General features: G+C 37.5%; 1 protein-coding gene across 1 annotated transcript; it reads left to right on the forward strand.

Annotated features, from left to right (window-relative positions):
* Positions 1-3,260: 3,260 nt before the first annotated feature.
* On the forward strand, positions 3,261-12,185 carry rhcgb (Rh family, C glycoprotein b). Its single transcript, XM_051382565.1, has 11 exons — positions 3,261-3,659; positions 5,612-5,804; positions 6,737-6,887; positions 7,577-7,724; positions 7,830-7,996; positions 8,287-8,424; positions 8,907-9,043; positions 9,228-9,352; positions 9,518-9,591; positions 10,217-10,284; positions 10,952-12,185. The coding sequence occupies exons 1-11, from the start codon at positions 3,437-3,439 to the stop codon at positions 10,983-10,985; spliced, it is 1,458 nt and encodes a 485-aa protein (XP_051238525.1). The 5' UTR covers positions 3,261-3,436; the 3' UTR covers positions 10,986-12,185.
* The last annotated feature ends 507 nt before the right edge of the window (positions 12,186-12,692 follow it).

Below are 12,692 nucleotides of genomic sequence, written 5' to 3' on the forward strand. Positions count from 1 at the left end.
GCACCTGTGTGGGTTGTTGCACTGTGATTGTGTCAGCAAAGGGTGCTGGAAGGTAGTTATACTGTAGATCTCTTTCATGGAAAACATTGAGTCATGGCACAGTAGGAAAAGCAGAAAGCAGAGGTATAAATAATAAAATGACTTCCATTTAGCTGATTTTGCTTTAAATGGTGCATGCTGGCTCACTGTTACTAACTGAGATTAGTAACACCTGTGCTTTTCATGCTATGACAGGTCAAAATGAGTGTTGTGAAGAAGGCCTATAAACCAGGGCTGTTTGTACATCACTCACTTTATGCCCATTATGGATTCCTGCTGGGATGTGTAAGTGTAGTTATCACCATTCTTTACTATTCAGGCACTTGCTTCTTCAAACATTGTGCAGCTGGCAGTTGAATTGACACAAAATTAAGCATCTATGTCTCATTAGTGGTGGCCTTAAGGTTATAGAAGTGGGCCCTTGACATGAAGGTTGTCGATTTGGGTGGGGAAATCGGAAAAATAGTGCTTGCTCCACCCTCATTACCACCAAGGAGTTTACCTTGAGTGAGGCCCTTAACCCCAACTTTTTCAATGAAGCTGCTAAGGGGCCAGCAGGTCAGCCTGTGGTTGTACTGGGCAGCTTCCAGGGTTGAATGTGTGGTCCAAGTGTTCCAGCTAAAGGAAGCTGGGCTCTCAGTAAAACTTCTCATTATAGATAAAGGTTAGGAAAATAGGAAAAGGAAAAAAAAACACATGGTTTTCCTTTATTCTAAAGACTACACTAGATGCTTCTTCAATAAGCCAGACAGCAGTGCTCAGATTAAGGGCCGATTAATGCTCCACTTCATCCCCGAAGAGCACATCATCTGCCAGAATTACATCACCAAGGTAGCAGTGTTAAGCCGAGCAGTAAGATCAATGAGCATAGATACCTGCTCACTCATTTAATTAGGCTATTCATTGGTGAGCGTACAACCAGTGCGTTGATCTATATGTTTAGATGCTTACGTGCTCATTTATTCCTGGTGAGGTAATGATTTTGTTTCTTTGTCTAATATTTTTTCTCGCAGTTGCCATAACGAACAACATTCAGTTATGTTATTGCGATCAATCTTTGATACAGTGCTATGTGCAGGATATATGATATTAGGATATTGTGATAAATGTCCCTTATAATACCTATAAAATACATCTTACATCTTGGTTTTATCTTCAAGTGATTTTCACTCTTATTTGTGTAGTTTATTTAGTCATTTTTAATTATTTTTTTTACTTATAAAATTATGCCTATAGTCTGTTTATGTCTGTCTATGACAGAGGTTATGTCCAAAGAGAGTCACCTTCATGGCCGGCATCAGTCACTCATCAGGACTCGTTGTAGCCAGTCATTGTCTGGTCACTTGCAGGACAACCCTGCATAGATTGTTTGATGGCTACAAATATGATTCATACCGTGTCTGTTGAGTAAATAGTGTGAACTCTACAGTGATCACTCAAAGATGAAATCTTCACTTACATAGCTATGTCATACTCACAAATGCTGTTATGTGTAAAATGCATTAAACACATATGATAATTTGTAACTAAATAATAGAGATGTTAAATCGTAAATAATATTGAACTTCAGATGCTGGAAATCCATGAATGTCTCATGACCATCCTTTATTAATCATGACATAATATTGCTGGCTTTGGTCAGTTAAATTATTATTTAATATGTTCCAGGAGATTTGCCTCATTCAGATTTGTTTTGTCTTTATTTGATTTAATTTGGAGGAGCAGGAGTAAATAAAATAAAAAAACAGACTTGAGCTGTAAATCAGATTTGTCTGTTGTATTCAATTTGAATAATTAATGGTATTCAACACATTAACGATGGAATACTACACTTATTTTACTGGTTAAAAGGCAGTTTTGTCCACTTTGGTCACAGTTTGAGCGGAGGGTATAAAGGAAACAAACACATGACATTCGGTAGGTGCTGTATTTTCAGAAGTCGTGTGTATTTCCGGACACAACAAACGCATACGGGGCAGGTGGGCCTGGACCATCTTTACTATTTATATTTGTCTGTCTCTGTGTAGGCTATACATTCACCCTTTTTTAACTGTCAGTGTAATGTTATGCAAACTGTACTGAGAATGTAAACTCTGGCTCTTGCATTACTGAGAGAGTAAAACTGAGAAAGTGACAAAAACATCAAGGCGACTCAACAAAGGAGGTATAACGTGTTAATTTGTGATCTTTAGGGATGCTGGTGGTCAGATTTTTTTAACCTCTGGACAGAGTCTGTTCCCCAGTCTTTATGTTAAGCTAAGCAAATCTGCTACTTTCTCCATCGACATATTTAGGCTACCGTACAGACACGAAACACAGTGGTTTGCAAGATTTTTTATCATGTTCAGCATCTCCATTTGGTGAATCACATACTGTAATGATGCAGCTACAAGATGTTTAACTTTCCACGAGATTGATTGAAATTACGAGACTGTATTTTCATATTTTAGAATTGTTCCACTTTTAATTATTTACACAAATGTCCTGTCCTGAATTCTTCAAGAACTCAAACACCAAAGAAAGGTTTAAATGTTAAATTCAAAATAAAATTTCAATTTGCCTGTATATCTGTGTCTCAACCTTGAGCCCTGCGGCTGTGATGGTTGACTCAGTCTAACCTGTCATGCATCTTTCTAATGGGGCCCAGCATGGATACACATTATTTACAGTTAATGCTTCACAGAATCAGCCCTGCACAGAGCAGCCAAGAACATCCCCACTCTCTGACTAGTAGTGAAAAAAATTAAAATTTGAAGTGTTCTATCAGCCTGTCTGTATATTTACTATAGAGGTGAGCTTCACATGTAGAAAAAAAACCAATATGTGTATCTGTCTTTGACATGCAAACAGTGTTTGTGTTAAGGGAGGAGGCTCAAAGACAAAACTACGTAATCAATGTAGATGTTGGCTTGATAATAACCTTGTGTAACCTACCTGTGTTGTGTTTACCTTCTGTTTATAGGATTATATATTATAATTATATCCATTTTCTCCTGTTTGAATTAAGATATGAAGTATATTTAATCTGTCTTTCACCACAAAATTTTAGTAGAAAATATTATTACAAAATATTATATTGAATTAAAGCATTAAGAATCAAGTATTAGCACTTCTCTAACTTTAAGATGTTTCACCACCTGAAAAGTGAGTCTAGTCGAGGTGCAGTAGTGGAGGGAGTGCCTGTGGGAGTGTCCTCATATTAAAGCAAACACCCATCTTTGCTCATCTTCACTTGTGCTTAAGATGCTCATGGCCTTCAAAGTGTCCGTCAGTTTTGCAGAAGACGATTCACTTTAATAATTCAGCTATTTAGCAGCTCTTTTTTAAAAAAACAAAAACAAAAAAACAAAACTAACAAATTCTTCTTTTTACAAAAGATCAAAACTAACCAGAAACAATGGGCTGCGTTCAAAGCTTCAGGGAATTGTGTGACCGCCAAAAAAACACTAATGTTCGCCTCAGTCTTCCAGCAGTTTGCATTGTGTGGCAAACAGCCATGATCATCTTGTTTGGAGTTTTTATTCGTTACAATGAAGAATCAAGTCCACGCTGGGTAGAGTACAGAAAAGCTAAAAATATATCAAGTGACATTGAGAACGACTTTTACTTCCGATATCCAAGTAAGTGACTTCATTTTGATTTTCTTTTTTATTCTTTTCCAAATATCTCAATCTTTTACTAATCTAGCAACCCTTAAATCTTTACACACTGACTTTATTCTATAAATTAAACATCTATATCTTTATCCATGCACCTTTCTTCACATTTATCTTTTTGTTTTATAGTTCTATTAATACTTGGCTGTAAATTGTATGTTTTCATAGTAGTAAAATGTGTTTCTACTTGAGTTACCATGTTTACGATAGTTCTCAGACTGTGTTGATCACGTTATTTCTACATTGCTGACAAGGATCTGATACCCACAGGTGCACATTTCCCCTGGGTTTTGACTCCCCTCAGGCTTTTCTTTCCAGTTTAAATGAAGCTGACATGTCAACTTTTACCTCTTTGTACCTCTGTAGGTCTGTCTGTAATTTGGGGTATGCATGTGAGTGTACAGTATGGGTGTGGTTGTACTACACACTTCCCCAACAACCCACGGTGTCGGTGTCAGGGTATCATGAAGCCATCTCAGATATGGTGTTGGATGTCAGATGATAAATGTATATCCTGACACAGTTTGTTGTCATGAGACCAGTAAGTCCTCATCCTAAAGTCATGGGACCGATCTGACTCCTTAGACCTTCTTTTACAACAAGAGACCCACAGTCGGTGTTGACAGACGTAAATGTCTGAACTGTACTGTAAAAAGTACACTCTGACTGATGTGATGTAGGATTTGGGCTGTGTTTCACAAATCCTTCTATGCAAACTATAATGTTTCACAGTGCAGTGGGAACCTATTGTGCCCTGAGGTGTGTCAGGCGGTCACAGTGTTCTATTGTAAATGATACTGGCTGGTTCATGCTGGTATCCACATACTGCTGTTTGCTGGTTATAGCAGATATTAAGAGAGCCACCTGTTCCAGAAATGGTTCAAACACTTACAACAACAGATCAAGCTCTTTGTTACCACTCTATTGTGTGTGTGTTTATTATGGTTATTATTATTATATTGGAGCTTGGGGATTAATTCTTCACTTTGGAAACAGCAACAGTTCTTTTTACTTCTAGTATTTTATGTGCCCATTATTATGCATCCAGCTATATGTCTGTATAGTTGTATAAATGTATATGTAAATTTATTTTCATGAATGCTGTAACAAAAAAATTTAATTTTTAAAACTAAATGTAATTTCAAAGATAAGTTTAGTTCCTGGAAGCTAGAGAATGGTACCTGTATAAGTACATTATAACTCTGTATCATCATAATATGTCAACATCTAATCAGAAACAGTAAACACATAATTTCCATGAGTCATCTTCACGTGATTTCCCGTTCTTATATCCTCATGTGCTTCCTTGTGTTGACGCGTTGTTAAAGCAAACTGTCAGGCATATTCATTAATTCGGTGTTTGTTTAAATTTAATTATCACATGCTGACAACATTGGATATGATTATGATTTAATTATATATTTTTTATGGGTTTTTTTTGCTCTTTTTTTTCCTTTCATATTGGAAAAAATATTCCAGAGAGCAGAGAAATAAAGCTGTTATTAGCCAAGAATGTATATTGATCGATTTGATTGGATATGGACCTCCATACTGTAAGCTTACTGCATTTGGGAAACTTTTCATCTTACCTTCTTTTTTCTCTCTTATTTTTCGCATTTATTATTTTTCTTTTTCATCAATATAATAAGTATTCATTCCTACAAGAGGTCCGTCCCAGCAAACCATGGGCAGTGTGTCAACCCAGTAACAGACGGATTTCAAGCACTACCCCAAAGAGTCTATATTCGAGTTGTCAAACCTGCATGTCCGTGGGAAGAAAGACATCCAATGAGTGGAGAACATGCCAACTCAACATAGATAGGACAACAGATTGAATCTTGATCTTTCAGTGCAGTAGGGAAACCAAGTAATTATCATCCTCCTCATCTCTCCCTTCCTCTGTCTTTGCCCTGTAGGTTTCCAGGATGTCCATGTGATGATCTTTGTTGGATTTGGCTTCCTGATGACATTTCTTAAGCGGTACAGCTTCGGTGCAGTGGGTTTCAACTTCCTCATTGCAGCCTTTGGCCTTCAATGGGCACTGCTAATGCAAGGCTGGTTCCACTCCCTAGACTACAGTGATGGAAAGATCAAAATTGGAATTGAAAAGTAATTCTTCTGTTTTATTTGTATTACTTAAAAGGATCCATTCTTCGTATCCTATTCATGATAGAAACTCCTGGCTCAATTGTTTGATATAAAAACTGTGACCAACTGAAGCAAATGATGTTGTTCAGCTCTGGTTCTTTTGTTTAATTACTAGGAAATATGTATAATGGGAATATGATTCTGTACCTGCATGGTTTTCTTAGAAAAAGGGATACAGAGTCAGGTGGAGGAACTAGTCTGACTGTCACAATCCCATAAAGACATTTCCAGGCACATAGATTTAGTGGTTGTGGACTGGGTAAACAGAAAACAATGAGAATTGATACTGCTGAAGTGCCGCCAAGTCACTGTGTCAACAGATATTAAAGGTGTATACAGTATGTGTGTAGGAGAGAAAGCAAAACAAAACTAACTAGATACATTTATCATTGCTTTAAGATAACAATTGTTCTGTAATACCTGTACTCAGACTATGGTCACACTAAGAGCCTTAGTGATACATTCTGATTATTGCTCAAATTGTTTTGGCTGTTATTATTTTTTAATTGTGACCTATATTGATTTCAGTGTGAACAGGTCACAGTCCTGAAATGGCCTGTATGACGAATGTCACAAGAAAACTGATATGATTGGTCACACTGCAAAAAATCAGACCTGTATCTGTACCCAAATCAGAACTGAAAAGATCGTATCCATGTGATTTGTGCCGTTCACGCTGTCATGAAAAAAATCTAAACTGAGTCACATATGAGCCCAAAAAATTTTTGATTCAGGCCACTTTTGCCTTCAGTGTGAATGTAGCCTTAGCTGGTTCTCAGTTCTTGAATAGCTTCATCTTTAGACAAGAATAAATACAGTATGGTCTCATTGATATATATACGTATTTGGCCAATTGATGTCAAATGATGTCCTGTTGCATTTTCCTTCCTCAGCCTCATCAATGCTGACTTCTGTGTGGCGGGCTGTTTAATTGCCTACGGGGCGGTGCTTGGTAAAGTCAGTCCAGTCCAGCTGATGGTTCTGACTTTGTTTGGGATCACATTGTTTGCCGTGGAGGAATATATTATCCTGGATCTTATACATGTAAGTCGAATCAATAACTTCAGTTTCTTTTGATATCACTTTTAAATATATTTTCAGCTGCAAAAATAAAATGGCAAATAATATCTTGTGGTTTAGAGGATGATGTTATTACAACTTATCAAACACACTAACTGTAGTTCATTTATGTGTTTATGGTTCACTTGCTTCTGAAACTGAGCTTATGCCCAGATACTGTGACAAACAGATGGGTACATTGTTTATTTTCTATCATTTATGCCACTTTGCAGCTGCTAAGTAACAACTTAGTAGCACTCCACCAGAATACACTTCTTATGGTATAAAATGGAGGAGAAATGGGGAGAAAACACAAAAAAACTGTTGATTACACTAAACATAATCTAAAATAATTTAAAGGTCTTAGATTAGATTTAGTGACATCTAGTGGTGAAGTTGCTGATTGCAAATAACTGAACACCACTCACGTCTGTATTTGCTGACCTGGGAATGAGAACGGGATGGGAAGTGTGTAGGAGAAACTACGGTGGCCAGAAAACTTGCGAAACACACAAAAATCCCTGGAAGTATAAAATCATAAAATACTGACACGCCCAAAAGGGGGAAATCCCTGTTTATCAACCACCTAGCAAACCCCTCATAATATCCTTTTGGCTGTAACTAATGTGTATACTGCTCCTACTACTAATGCTAATATTTCCTTATACCCGAAGGCCAAAGATGCTGGTGGCTCCATGGTCATCCACACATTTGGTGGTTATTATGGCCTTTCCATCTCGTGGATGCTCTATCGGCCAAACCTGGACCAGAGCAGTCGTCTGCAGGGCTCTGTCTACCACTCGGATGTCTTTGCTATGATCGGTGGGCATGATTTGATTCCATAAGGCTGTTTTTCCTCTCACGGTACTCTCCATTATAATCTGGAGGTACTCTAGATTTTTAAGGTCTACCCTGCTTTCTGCTTAGGCACCCTCTTCCTGTGGATGTTCTGGCCCAGTTTCAACTCAGCCATCACAGACCATGGAGACGGGCAGCACAGAGCAGCCATCAACACCTACCTTGCTTTGGCCGCAACTGTGCTCACTACTGTGGCCGTCTCAAGCCTCTTCCAGAAGCATGGAAAACTAGACATGGTAACAACCAGAACTTTGTTTTTTTATGTCATTATGAAGTTAAGCTATTATGTACAATGGAAATGATGATGATAATAGGGAAGTATTTATTAAATGGATCACTTTGTTGAATTGTCAGACCTAACATGCATGACTTGTGCCCCTCCTAAACAAACTAAAATGGCTTAATGGGTTGCATACTTACTACTACATACTTGTTACATACAGTGAACAAATCACTCAATAAAGAGAGGTCAAACTGATACACATTTTTTTTCCATGATGATTCATTTTCTCTGCACATTTCTCAGGTTCACATCCAGAACTCCACTCTTGCTGGAGGTGTTGCTGTGGGAACTGCAGCGGAGTTCATGTTGATGCCCTATGGGTCTCTAATTGTAGGATTCTGCTGTGGTATCGTCTCCACACTGGGATACATCTACCTCACGGTATGGTATTTTTAGATATTATGAGATAAACTTCTGTTTAGTTTTTGAAAGTGTTTATTAGTCAATCCAGGCAATTGGCTACAAAAAAGCCCTTTAAATGAAAATACAAAACACCTTCACAAAAATGTACTTACCAGTCCCTCCAGGAAGGTGCGATCACAACAGTTAATGCAAATTCAACTAATAAATTCTTTGCAACCTTGCAATTTTGTCCAGTCATAGCAATTTTTCTGCAAATTTGTTGTAGTTTCAATAAATGCAAAACGGTGAGCCGTATGTGAGCCAAACTCACTTCCTCGATTGTAATTGGGAAGATGCAGACCATGCAGACAAACGGACACAAACATCTTACATTTACCCTCCAAACAAAGAACAAGTTAGCTTTGATTTTGAATGAATTTTACAATTTTTTTCTTTTGTAAATTTGACAGTTCATTGCAAGAAAATGCCTAAAAACATTTCAACTGTTCCATCTCTCGCAGCCTTTCATGGAGAAATACATGAAGATCCAGGACACATGTGGAATCCATAACCTACATGCCATGCCGGGAGTCATAGGCGGCATTGTGGGAGCGATTACTGCCGCAGCTGCATCAGAGTCAGTTTATGGCCATGAAGGGTGAGTGGTCCTTGCCAACAGCCAGAACTCATAGCATAGCTTTAACCTTTTTAACTAAATGAATAGAAGATTATCCACCAGTAAAGGATCAGAAAAAGAAAGCAGTAATATTGTGGTCTTTTGTTGTGGTCTTTTGTTTTGAAGTATAGTTGAAGTGAGTTCCTTTTTTTGTTCTATATTAAAGGCTAATCAACACCTTTGACTTTGAGGGTGAGTTTAAAGACATGGTACCCACACGGCAGGGTGGCCACCAGGCTGCAGGCCTTTGTGTGGCTATCTGCTTTGGTGTAGGCGGAGGCATCATTGTTGGTAAGGAATAATCCCTGCAACCAATCATCTATTCAGTTTCATCATATAACTGAAAATATACAATACGTATGTAAATAAATGCGGCTGTACTGTGTTGGAATAAGATGGGTGTGTTAACAGTGACTCAGTGCGTTGGGATAATGACTTTATTTGTATTGTTCTCAGGTTGTATTTTAAGATTACCTATCTGGGGAGATGCTGCTGATGACAATTGTTTTGATGACGAGGCCTACTGGGAGGTGAGAGACGACTCTTTACAGTCATAAAGAGGTTTTTACAATTTTACACTGGGATGTCGATATCAAGTCACAATTTATCCCACAGAAATTGTGAAGCTGCACATAATGAATACCAGATATCTTAAAAATGACATATACAGTACCTTTTGATGAATCTGGAGACACTGACCTGACTGCGTCAGATGGTTTGTTACACAGAACCATCTGGGAAGTTGTTGTTGGAAAGTAGTAGTCTGCATTTGCGTATGTGTGACCGTAGCTTTTTGTGACAATCCAATCAGGAGTCCAGCTGTGATGCTTTACAAGAGATACTCAAAAGATCGTATCTGTAAAAAAAAAGTTATGAAATCAAACTTTGATTTAGAGGCTATTGCTATTCTTCTTTGGAAACATTTAACTGCTTTGTGTTCCTTACCCTGAGGCTGTTTCCACTCATTATGTACTTTAGTGAATGGTCTTCTGCCCTTCAGCCACCTCTATTTACAAAGAAACACTTAATGACACTTCATAACACATCATTTTTCCATTTTATGGCATTAGTGCACATAGCTTCATATTGTTGTTGGTTGATCATGTGGTTATTATTCTCCCCCTGAATCATTATGTTAAAACTAATTATTCACAGGTTCCTGATGATGAAGAGACCTTCCCACAAGTCCCTCAGTACAACAACCACATGCGGAACAAAGATGTGTAAGTGTCCTTTTAGTTTATCTTACCACAGTGTTCTGGTCATGGAGCTATGCTATTCTCACACCAAACAAACCATGCAGGTAGTGCCCTTGTTGTTGTGAATGTAATGCATTCAATGTCCTCTTGGTGGCAGCAGATACAAATCTGCAGTGACTACATGTGGCTCATTGTAATTCCTGCCCTTTGTTGGGAATATCTATCCATAGTGTTGGATACAGTATGAACACACGATCTGGATGCGGCTACAGATAGAATGGCGCCGCCGCAGAGGCCTGAGCCGTCACTCAGTGTGGGCTTGATTATGAAACGCTGACGTGCTCTGTGCTTCCAGGTGAAACTCACCTGTGATGTTTGTTGATAGGGGTTCTTCACAGCAAGACTCCACATGTGCAGCTCTTCAAAGTGACCTTGAAGTTGTGCAACAGAAATTATGGTTACTGTGGAAATAAAAATGATACTATTTGGGGGAAAAAATCTACTGACCAAATCTCAATAAATAAGATGTTTTTTTAATTAATGGAGGCCGCAGAAGAAGATACATGAAGTACACAGTCTGTTAATTTGAAAATACTTGATCTAATCATTTTTTGAATATATAGTGTGAGCTACAACTTTACTTAGTGTCGTTGTTTTTAACACATTAGGCAATGCTTTTTTTCTTTTTCAGAGCGGAGTCAAATTTCACCATGGAACAGAACTGACGCTAGGCCTGGATCCTGAGGGAGCTGTTTCTTTATCACACATGGCCCGTTTGTTCCTTTCAGTCTCCTGCTGGCAAAAATATTCATTTCATACAATTATTCCCCACCAATCAAAAGCAGTTCTTTTTCATACAGTGAATTTATGTCTGTTAACCGGGTGTTGTAGCCTAGAATTAAGTCTTAAAATCTTTTTTTGTTTGTTTGTTTGTTTGAAGTGAAAACTGCAAGTGGAATAAGATCTTTTCTGTTTTCCAAGATATTTATTTTCAGTTTAAATCAATTAATATTCCAATAGTTTTTATTAAATATTCTGCTAAATGAGTATCTCGGTACAGGTGGAGTGATTTGCCTCATTTTAACACTGAGAGACAGGTACATTTTCTTAGAAAAACTGCAGAATTTCTCTGTCGTTTCACATAAAACAAGATATAATGGATCAGTGCTCGACTGAAATGTGACGGTGAGAACATTACCACGGTTCCTTTAAGTGATTGTGAGAGAAATTTGCTTCACACCACCTTGAGTTGCACTTTAAGTATTTTCCACTGGAGCTTTCAAATCTTAGTTTTTCATGATTTAAATGTTTTTCTCTCTGTGTGACCGACTGCAGGTAAAATGTTAAGACTTTTGGGCGAGTTTATGCTGTCGGCTTAATTTGCTACACGTTCATTTGCATGTAGTTAAATCTTTTCCTTTATTGTGGCCATTAGATGCATTAAAACAGAATTTAAATGATTTTGTGTGTCTTCATAGATAACTTTTACACTCAGTTATTTACCAGTTAGCATTTTGCATTTAGAAGCACTACATAAACACTTAATAAATGGTATATACGACATGAAATTTTAAGCACAAAAAAGGATATTTTAAAGTGTTTTTAATATACAGTATTTGTCAACAACTATAACTTACTATGTCCTATGAACGCATATTTTATATTTGCTGTGTTGTATTATAAACCATTTATTAAATATTCATGTATCTCTTCTAAATACTAAATAAGGAGGTTAAAGTGTAGAAGATATTTTATCCACATTACTGATCTAAAAATGTATGGTTTTGTCAAAAGCTGATGTACATTTAGATGTTGTACACAGTAGAATATTTATGTCATGCTGTTTTGAAAAGTGAAGTTTGTTAATGATAATGTAATTTTGCAAATGAAGAATGAATTATTAATAAAGCATCATAATATAATAATATATGTAGTGCCCACTTCATTTAAAGTCCACAAATGAAGTCTATTTTTGTGTAAGTCAATACCTTTAACCACTTGTAGAAAATACCTTTAAATTCAAGATTAATCAATAAAAAGCTTGAGAGGTAACGTGTTTCCCTCATTTAGGTGACCCTTTGGTGTCCCCTCTCCAGCGGGGTCAGACTCAGGTTAAAAGTCACACCCTTATTGCTCTCTCGGGACACTGTGGTGACCAGAAACAAACTAGAGACCAGCCTCATCATCATGTCCTCGGGTCAAAGGGTAGCAAAAGGGCAAGGTCACTGACAGGGCTGCACACATATGCTGGAGTCAATCATTTGGAAATGTATTAACAGAGAGAGTTCCTGTGGATTTACAGGGGGCTATTTTTTTGCACATTGATGAGAAACCCTTTCAATATATGAAAGATGAACATGATGCCCAGCTGGTCCAATATTGAATGTCATTTCAGTTTATTTCTGTGTCTGATAAACAGCCCTTCTGTCCAT

The sequence above is a fragment of the Dicentrarchus labrax genome, unplaced genomic scaffold (genome assembly GCF_905237075.1).
Source record: "Dicentrarchus labrax unplaced genomic scaffold, dlabrax2021, whole genome shotgun sequence".
Classification (NCBI taxonomy): domain Eukaryota; kingdom Metazoa; phylum Chordata; class Actinopteri; family Moronidae; genus Dicentrarchus; species Dicentrarchus labrax.

Coding starts and splice junctions, on each gene's coding strand:
- rhcgb (XM_051382565.1), top strand. CDS start 3,437: ATGGGCTGCGTTCAAAGCTTCAGGGAATTGTGTGACCGCCAAAAAAAC. Junction 9,592..10,216: donor ATGACGAGGCCTACTGGGAG/GTGAGAGACGAC, acceptor AATTATTCACAG/GTTCCTGATGATGAAGAGAC. Junction 10,285..10,951: donor CACATGCGGAACAAAGATGT/GTAAGTGTCCTT, acceptor TTTCTTTTTCAG/AGCGGAGTCAAATTTCACCA.